This window comes from Rhineura floridana, chromosome 6 (genome assembly GCF_030035675.1).
Source record: "Rhineura floridana isolate rRhiFlo1 chromosome 6, rRhiFlo1.hap2, whole genome shotgun sequence".
In the NCBI taxonomy this organism is placed as follows: domain Eukaryota; kingdom Metazoa; phylum Chordata; class Lepidosauria; order Squamata; family Rhineuridae; genus Rhineura; species Rhineura floridana.
The window spans coordinates 70,557,694-70,567,611 of NC_084485.1; the positions used below are offsets into that span (position 1 = coordinate 70,557,694).

A 9,918-nucleotide genomic window follows, 5' to 3' on the forward strand; every position below is an offset into this window, starting at 1 on the left:
TGTAGCCAATCCAAGAGTGAAAGGTGAGTCAGCCAATAAGAAGACTCTTCTCAGTAGATAACACACAGTAGCTAATCATACAACATTTGTTGTAGTGGAATGTGGACTCAGAGATGACACGGAAACCAAGGAAGATAAGGGAAACTGGAAAAGAGATGTGGCTCTGAGGGGGCATGGTGTGACTGTCATGAACAGAACCCACACGTCTGAATTTTCTACTAGACTACTGGTTCTGACATGGAGAAGTGTGAGAATTTGCCACAGAATATGATGAGGTAACCAAAAAGCCTCCTCAGTGAGAGAAGAAATGATACATCATTAATACCAGGATCCAAGTTTTAAGGTCTGTGGTATTATGTTGCTTTCAGACTTTCAAACTTTGCTGCAGTTATAAACCATCCTCTGTATGCAGACCTTTTCTGTTCATATAAATACTTTTAATTCTGTACTTCACAATGAACGGTGCAGGGTGAGGAAAATATGACTATAAATAGGAACTAAATTGATTTAAAAAATAGAATTTTGATTAGTATTTTCCAGATGAGTGATGAAAATGAATAAGCCTTTATCCATCCTGCTTTGCAGGAACTAAATGTAAACTTTTGTAGGATGTATGTATAAACTAATTAACAGTGTAATCTTATATATGTTTACTCAGAAGTCCCATTGTGTTCAGTAGGGCTTATTACCTAATAAGTGCATTTAGGATGCACCCTTGTTATCGAGGTCACCTTTACTTTGGAAGATAGTCATTTTAAACTTAGTACATAACAAGTTGCTTCAGGGATGTGCCGTGCCACCTTATGGCAGGAATGGGGAACCTGTGACCCTCCAGATGTTGTTGGACTACCTCCATTATCCCTGACTATTGGCCATGCTGGCTGGGGCTGATGAAAGGTGGAGTCCAACAACATCTAGAAGCAACAGGTTCCTCATCTCTGCCTTTTGCTTGCCTCATTTCTCAAACCCATGACTGCACACCCCTCCTCTTCTGAAAACAGACTCTCCTCCATCCATATCCACATCTCCAAATGATATCTTCGTCCTTCAGCATACCCTCATAAACAAGTTTCTTAGCAGCAGCCAACTTTTTCTTCACCACCTTCTAATACATCTTCTTTACTTGCAGTCCCACACCTATGTGAACACAGCCAGTGGTGAGGAGGAGATGAGGGGCCGCCACTGTATGCATTCCTTACCTGAAGTCCACCCTCCGGTTTCCCATACCAACCATAGCTGCTCCCTGGAAGACCGGAACCCCCAGGTTTACTTACAGCCAGGGGAGGTGAAGTTTGTGTTGGGCCCTGCCCCTGGATATAGGCACATGATGAAATGTGATGGTTTCTGCCGGCCCCATTGGGAGTGCGGAGGGCATATTTGCACTCCTAACAACAACAACAATGAATGCAAAACTGAATGCCTCGCCCCCAAGTATGTGTATGAGAACATCAATGGCCTCCTGCCATCTCGAGGCACCTTGCTTCGTCGGGGCAGCAGGCGCTTGAAAATAGCCCGTGAGGATCTGAATCCCCCCAGCTGCTCTCACCGCCGGACCACCCTACTGCACTATGAGAATCTGCCTTCACTGCCACCTGTATGGGAGTGCCAGCCACTGAGGCACGACCAGGATGAGGAGGACTCTGGTGATGCAATGACACCTTCCCCCAACAGTTATCCTGAGCTTGAGGAGGATGATCCTTTACAAAACTACATGAACTCAGAAAGTGCTGTGCTGCATGGGCAGCTGGGTAGGGGGGGTTGCCTACAACGGCGCCGCAGTTGTACACCCAGCGTCTTCAATTTCGACTTCCGTCAGCCCTGTTTAGAGCAGCCAAGGCAGCTCAACTATATCCAGGTGGAACTGGAGGATGACTCCCACAAAGGGTGCCAAAGCACACCAGTCCCCTGTGCACCACGTTCTGCTGCCCACACAGCCCGCAGGACAGATTCCTATGCAGTCATTGACCTTAAAAAGACAGCAGCTATGTCCAACTTGCAGAGGGCACTGCCTAGAGACGATGGGACTTCCAGGAAAACACGGCATAACAGCACTGACCTGCCTCTGTAAGAGGAATGCCCAACCCAAGCACCGCCTTGTGGCTTCATACCTGCTCTTCAACTAACCATATAGTATAATTGCCATCTTCCCATTGTGCTCCCTGTTTCTCAGTGTCACTCAGTGGAATAGCTCCATCAAGCTAACATGAGAAATGTAGCCTATTTGTGCCTCCTCCCAACCCCCATTTCTCCCACCCTGTAGTTTTTGAAAAGTCTTGCCAAGTGGTTGAAAGCCTCGTTTGATAGCACAGAGGGTAACATTAGTGATGCTACCTATTTTTCCCTGTCTGCCCCTTTATACAGGAATCATGTTTGGAAAGCCTTCCTTCCCATTTTCTTGGGATCTCCTCTTGAGGGCCCTATGGATAGAATGTGTGGGGTTTGACAAATATAGAAACATTACAAAGGAAGGAGCAAAAACAACCACAATCCTCCAAAATACTAATGGTACAGATAGAGCCTTAGGGTTAGGGAGCACTCAATTTATCCCTTGTTTATTTTCTAAGGAATGCATAAATATATTTATTTTTAAAAGTCATGTTATTTTTTTATTTTTATTTTTCGGGGGTCCCCATTTATTTATTTATTTATTTATTTTATGTCAGAGTTAAAGTGCAAAGCAAAATGTAAAGTATAACAGCTTTGTTGGTTCTCCTTTTGCGACAGTGAAGAAGGATGTTGGATCCATTCCAATTGATATGACTGTGCCTGTTGAAGGTCAAATAGTGGCAGTAAGGAGGAAGGGGATTCAGTCTGGTAGACCAGCATGAATCCTCTGCAATAGTTTGAAAACGAACACAAGAATGACTCTAGCACTGTGTACTTACAAAGAAGGCTCTACATGTAGACAAAACCAGTCTCCTGGCTCAAGTTCCTTTCTTCTTGTTGCATGTATCACTCATAATGCACATCGCTCCACCCTGGCAACAAAAAGAACTATGGAACTATACATCGCCATCCCCGGACAAAGCCCCTAATGGACCTTTCATCAGCCACTGCCTAGTAGTCTGGTAGAATCTTTCTGAGAAGCCAGCCTTTTTATAGTATCAGTGCTAGGAAGGGATGTGGATTTAGGTGTAGCTTGCTCTTTTCCTGGTGTTCTTTGGAGCTTCTCTCCCTCCATCTTGCCCTGTTGTATCCAGCCCTCAATTCCAACAGCCTTATCACACACATTGTGCTTCTTTGAATATTCTGGTGGATCCCAGCCTGCCTTTTGTGAATAATCAGCTTGATGTCTGAATAGAACTTTCTGCATAACCTTATTGACGGCTTTGTTTAACTGCTGCTGCCAGAGTGGCTTAGACTAAAAATCACCCTACAATAGGGAATGTGCTCATGGCAATTTCTTTGTGCTGCTGCAATTCTGCTCTCAGAGGTGGCTATTCCAAGAAAAATTGCAGCAGTTTTACTGTCCAGAGAAGCGGCTCAGCTTTATGGACTTTGTGTCATTGAAACTACTGAAGAAACTCAGCATGTCTGAAGTAAGCCTTTACAGAATTAGGAATCCTCTTGGTAGCAGGTTTTGATCTCCTTGCTCTCTTCCCCAGGGAGGGATGATATCTCCTTGTCTTGTTGACAGTAGGAATGTAGATGCACTACTGTGCAATGAAGGTCTTGGGGTTTTGTCACCTCTAAGTTACACCAACCGATTTTTGTGCTTTTTTTTTTAAGAAAAAAGTTTCCGTTTCATCTGTTGATGCGTTTTAGATTTCTAATCCAGCCCACCCCAAGGATTCCAGATGTGTAGTAGTACATGAAATAATAAGTTCCATGAAACCAATAATAGAAAAAACAACCCAATGGTGGTGAATTATATGCTGTGCTCCGTGCATGTTTTATCCCAATCATTAAAATCCCACCCAAACAAGAAGGTATTATAAAACTTTTGGAAACCACTCAAACCTGGACGTTGGTATGTTTCATGGGTAGTTTTTCTCAACCTCTGTATTGCAGACCACTATTCTGACTTATTTTTTCTTTGTGAATATTTCCATGTTCAGGGGAAAGGGCCATAGCTCAGTTGTAGAACGTATGCTTTGAATGCAAAAGTCCCCAGGTTCAATCACTGGCATCTCCAAGTAGGCTGGGAAAGACCCCTGCCTGAAACCCTGGAGAGCCACTACTAGCCAGTGTCGACAATTCTGAGCCAGATGGACCTATGGCCTGAAGGTATAAGGCTACTTCCTGGGTTCCTGTTATCCTACAGCTTCCATGTGGGAGGCTGTGTGAAAGGCTTATAAATTAAAGCTCTGCTTGCTCACTCCTTTGCAGCTGTATTATGTACCTCAACCCAAAGATAAAAATGTGCGAAGTGAAAGGAAAACATTGTTAGGAAGTGGGCAGATAGAGCATATGTTGGCTCATGAACATGTTTCTTGGCAGCTATTGTTCCCCTCCTCATCTCCTACTAACATGTCTTCTCTCCTTTCCTCCCCTTATATGAACGCAGCGAGTGGAGATGTTTGTCAGTCATTGGGACTGATTTTTACGTCACAACTGCCATGTTAGAGGGTACCTGCAAGGCTTGCAATCTTTTTTCTTAAAACACTTCAATGCAAAATTTGTTTGTTTTTAAGGTGAGGGTATAGCTTTCAATAGTCTTTTTTCTTACCTTATTTTGTGTCATCGCATTGTTGAATATGGTATGAGAAAGTGAACAAGGAAACAAAATGGAGATCAGTGAGTGCTTTTTTTCCTTGTTTGTTCTTGCTGGGGAATGACTGTATCTCCAGCCTGCTCTGCATTTGCAGGGTCCTACATTCAGTCCTCAGCATGTTCAGGTAGCGCTGGGAAAGACTCCTGTCTGAAAACCTGGAGACCCACTACCAGACAATATACTGAGCTAGGTGTACCCATGCCCTGACGTAATCTAAGACAGCTTATGTTCCTATGTAGTATACTATTTTCAAGCTTTAAAAGATTGGTACACTTATTCTAACCATTTACCTTGGCTTATAAAACTTAATTTTGCTTAGTCAACAGTGCCCTTCTAAGTGCTGTGTCACAAATATAGCGGGAGTTGATTAGCAGATGTTACAGAAAGGTGGCATTTCATGATGATTAGACTGTATCTCTGTTGTTCTCTCTTGTCATACAGTGCCTAATGAAAGCCTTTTAAAACTAGTAGAACAATTTCCTCTGTCTTCTACTTATTTTGCACTGAGTCAATGTGAATGCATTATTCACCTGTCTCAAGCCATTGTGAGCTATATTCAATACCCATGATCCATTCATTGGTGTAAGTGGCCCTGGCATCAGGTTTTACCTGATGAATTCACATGCTGTTACTGTGGAGCATGACCTATAGATTTGTTTAGAACTAAGTAGTGGACCGATTGGCACAAATCCAGAGTAGTAAATCAAGCTCTCAAATAGCATTTAACCACAACACAGTATTGAAGGCAAGTCAAGCTGTCTGCAGCAAATCTTTTGGTCTGACTTGTATAGTCAGTTCACATAGAGAATGATTGCCTTTGCTTCCTCAGATCTAATGGAACTTGAGGAGAAACTAATTATAAAATAACATTGTTTAAGAAGGAATGATTATGGAGTATGGCTACTAGATAATTATAAAAGAGGGAATCTCCCTGGTTTCTATCCTAGTTTATGTTTACTCTGTGGAATTTGCTAAAAATAGTTGAGGATTGGAAGGGGTATCTTTAAATTTCCCATATGTTTTAGAACCCTTATGGGACAATGGCTAGAGCTATCCAGCACTATCTCACATTCATGGGAGTAAAACCTTGTTTTTGAAATCTTATTCTCTCCAAATTGGGGGACTTAACTCCCAGTCTGGGGGTCAGTTCAGCCCCCTCCCCATGCAATTTGATTTGCCCCCAAAGCCCCCCAAATGTTTATTTATTAACACTAGTAGGGATTTTTTTTTAAGTAGACAGTGCTGGGATGGGTGGAGGGGTCTAAACTTGTCCACCCTGGCCAGCCCCTTAATGGGGATGCAAATTGCTCCTTTTCTGGACATGAGATCAATCATTTCATAAGCAAGGAGGGGTCAGTAACTCCTCGCCTTAGCTAATTTGCACAGAGCTACTGAGGAGAACGGTCTGTGACCCTCTGTATATGGGTAGGTGGCTTGTAAGTATGTGGATGTCTAGATTCCTTGTTGCATGGCAGCAAGACACACAAAATATGCACGGACCAGTTTTTTTTTTTTTAAACCTAATAAAGCGCTAGGGGCATCTGATTACCTTCAGCATGGTTAAAGCAGGTGCAAAGGTTAGTATTCACCCAGTAGTGTAACTAGCTTTTCATGTGCACTGTGCAAGGTTTTATTTTTGGGCCCCTTAATTTTTTTGGGGGGAAAAATAATAATAAAACAAATACGATATAACAATTGTTTATACATAATTTTCATTTCAGCAAATCCATTTCAGGGCCCCCTTCGTCCTGGGCCCTGTGCCTGTGCACCTGTTGCACCTGCCTAGTTACGGCACTGTATTCACCTATCCTCTAGAGCAGTGGTTCTCAAACTTTTTTGGTTCGCGGCGCACTGTAAAACATATAATAATTTTCTGGCGCACTTCGTGTACAAAATTAAAAATGTATTAATATATTTTAAACTATGAATAAAAATAAATTATAGAAAACTATTACTTACCCTATACAAATGGGTTTCTTCTCATTTTTAAAATATACTTTCATAATATTTGAGGCACACCTAGCCACCTCTTAGGGCGCACCAGTGTGCCTGGGCATACCGTTTGAGAATCACTGCTCTAGAGACACTGACTAAATCAGCTGCAATGAAACAGGTGGAATGGGCTGCCACCTAGTGTTGTCTTTTAGAAGTGTATGCCCCTTGTTAACTCTTCCCAATAGTCTTTTATTTTATTACTTTTTGGTAGATCTCCAAGCACTGTTTGCACAGCCATCAACCCAATGGAAGGCGCTGCTCTTCTAGCCTTTTTGACCAGAGGTGCAAGGGATACCAGTCCCCCCCCAATAGAGATTCTGTTAATTGGTCCATAATGAGCACGAATTTGACAGGTGCTGCTTCCTGCATTATAGAGATGTAGTGATGGAGAATGCTACACATGTGGGATATCTGCCTGTCATAGAGCTGTTTGAGACAGGATCCTTGTCTGAAAAAAGAGAAGAAAGGGTGACAACTCTAAAGAGATATTAAATTGATCCTTTGTCTTACAATAATTCTCTAAGCTACAGCTGGGATCTTTCTACTCTTCCACCTCAGCCTGGAACATGTAATGAAGACTCTTGGCACTCTATTTAATATAAACTAGGACAAACGACATCTGAGGTGCTTCAGTTCAGCCCTTGATCAACTTTCCCAGCATGAAACTAGAGATGCACTTGATTCTAGTAGTCTTCATCCTATCTAGCTGATGACACACACAAAAAACACTTTCCTTGTTTCCTAAACTTTTTTCTGTTTTGGTTTTCATGCAGTGGGTTGTTTTTTACCTTTTGATTTGCATCTTTTGCCTTGCTTTTAAACAAACTTCACAAAATTCTGGTTCAAGGATATGAATGGAACATATTTTTCTCTCTCATTTGCTAAACCTGCCATGTTAGCCTTAGTAACAAAGCAAGCAAAACAAAAGGCCTTTTTTTTTTTGTAAACCAGTTGCTGCCCCATCTCTGGATACCAGGTGCTTAGCATTCTAAGTGGGTATTTACTTGCTTTTATAGCCTTGTCTGGTGCTAACAAAGACAGTTTAGTTCAACAAGATGATTTTGTTAGCTACCAAGGCAATGTTCTTTTCTGGATTAGCTTAGATCACCACTTTCCCCCTCCCACCTCCCTGAAACCCCATGCTTTTAACAATAGTGTGGCAGGCATTTTTTTCAGTACATTTATGGTGATGCAGTAATGTGGAAAGCTGCACTTATTTATTGCCTCCTGCACAGCTACTGAATGTGCCAAGTCTCTCTGGGTGGGGTGGGTAAGGGAAAGTAAAATGACAACCTTAAATTGCTTATGGGTATGACTCCTGTGATCTCATACCCATGTTAATCTGCATAGTCTGTATCAACTTTGGTTTTCAGTGGGGAAAGGACAATCTCTATCCTAGGGAAGTTCCCTCCTAGCTCCATATCTTTCAAACTTTTCTTAGCTTTTCAGTGTTGAAACATTAAAAGATGTTTATCCCCCTCCCTTGGGTAGTAAAAATCAGCATTTAGATTATCTCTTGAGCAGATTGAGGAGTCTAAGTGGGTATGTCTGTACAATGTACACATCATTTCTCATGAAGCTGGAGCAGGAACTGCAAGTTGTGCAGTTGAGTAATGGTTGTACCTACCCACTTCACTGGGGCATTATGAAGATTAACTATTGTTTACAAAGGGTTTGAATGACATAAGTGCCAAGAATCATTACTATTAAAGTCACTTTACAGTAAAATATAATCTCTGTTTGGTTGTTACTTTTGTTTTACATCGTGTGAAAGGGCTGTCTACATACCTCTCATTCTCAATGTACTCTGCATTGCCCCACCGCGGGTGTATCTGTAGCTCTTGGTTGGGGAATCATCTTGCCCCTTGTGGAAGAAGGGATGGATTTTATAATTTGTATTCTTAAATTTTCTTAATACTTCCCCCAACTATTTTGCATATGTCTTCATGTGGCTTGTTGGCTCATTCTGAATTCACTGGATTGCATAAAACGGGTCAGAGCTGCCTTTTAACAGTTATGTCAGTGACACAAGGTGCCATTTTCTTTCACTCCAGTGGTAAGAGAACCTACATCTGCTGGTATTTTCCCTTTTATGCAGGCATTAAAAGTGCAGGAGTGCTGTTCTCTATGAAGTGTGACCACCTTATCACTGTGTCCTCTTCAGGAACTTTAAGCTCTGGACTTCTATGAAAATATTCTAAATTTGCACAGCTACCTTAAAGGAAGGAATCTATATAATTAAGCTGGAGAGGTTACCAGATTGGGAAGTGAGCCATTGACTAAGTGGGTAGGTGTACAGAGTGGGAAGGAATCTGGTTACATAAAGGGGATCCCATTTCCTCTGGAAGCAATTCATTTTGAAAAGCCCAGCTTTAGCTAGGCAGATCGCAATGTCTTACCCTGTCCAGATTTCTTCATAGTTAACAAGTACTGATGTCTTTCCTGATGATCTCTGATGTGGCAGGAAAGCAAAGACACTTGGGGATGCCCAGCTTCTCTTGCCATAAAAGTTACTCTGTAATTTCTTTCTCCGGTTCCTGCTGTGTGTCCTCTGTTTATTCCCTCTTTGTATTTCATCCAAGTGTAGCCTTCAAAGCAAAGAGCATTAGCAGTGCCATGTGACTGAGGAGCACTCGTGTCTTATTTTAATGTGCATTAAGAATGTATCCAAAATAAATGAAATCTTATTATTATCTTTTGGAAGGCATGGCTTGTTTTAATTTGTGAACAAGAGCTGTATAAATCAAGATGACACTTTTGGTTATGACAAAATCTCCTCTTTGACCTGTAGTCCTGGACTTTCCACAGAACTTCTACATCATCTCTATCCTTACTCCTGGAGATGGATTCACATGAACTGTCTCGGATCTTGTAGTGGAGGTCCATGTGAAACCTACCGTTATGCAGCATTTGGCCCTATTCAGAGAAATGGTGGTTCAACCAAACTTAAAATGATTTTCCACCGTTATTTGACTTCAGAAATCTACAGTGCAGTTGAGAAAACAGCAAATGTGTCCTCAGTTATTAACAGCAGCACCATATGCTGTTTGTCAGAGGAACTCATGTTAGGGTCTTTATGCGTTTTGTTGTATGCCCTTAGCCATGCATATAAGATGGAGGGTTCTGACTGGATCCATAGGAAGGCAATTAATGGAATTACTGTGAGTGCTGTAATATATGTTAAACATCAAAGTAGAGGCAGCATGCCA

General features: G+C 41.9%; 1 protein-coding gene across 4 annotated transcripts in view; it reads left to right on the forward strand.

The window, feature by feature from the left end:
* FRS3 (fibroblast growth factor receptor substrate 3) overlaps positions 1–9,358 on the forward strand; it is a 30,051-nt gene extending 20,693 nt beyond the window's left edge. For 3 of the 4 annotated variants that reach the window (XM_061632282.1, XM_061632283.1, XM_061632281.1), the window contains exon 7: positions 1,130–9,358. In XM_061632282.1, the coding sequence (XP_061488266.1) occupies positions 1,130–2,068 (939 nt within the window). In that variant the 3' untranslated portion in view covers positions 2,069–9,358. The remainder of the gene's footprint in view (positions 1–1,129) is intronic. The other variant, XR_009763495.1, reaches the window with a different exon arrangement.
* Positions 9,359–9,918: the final 560 nt, after the last annotated feature.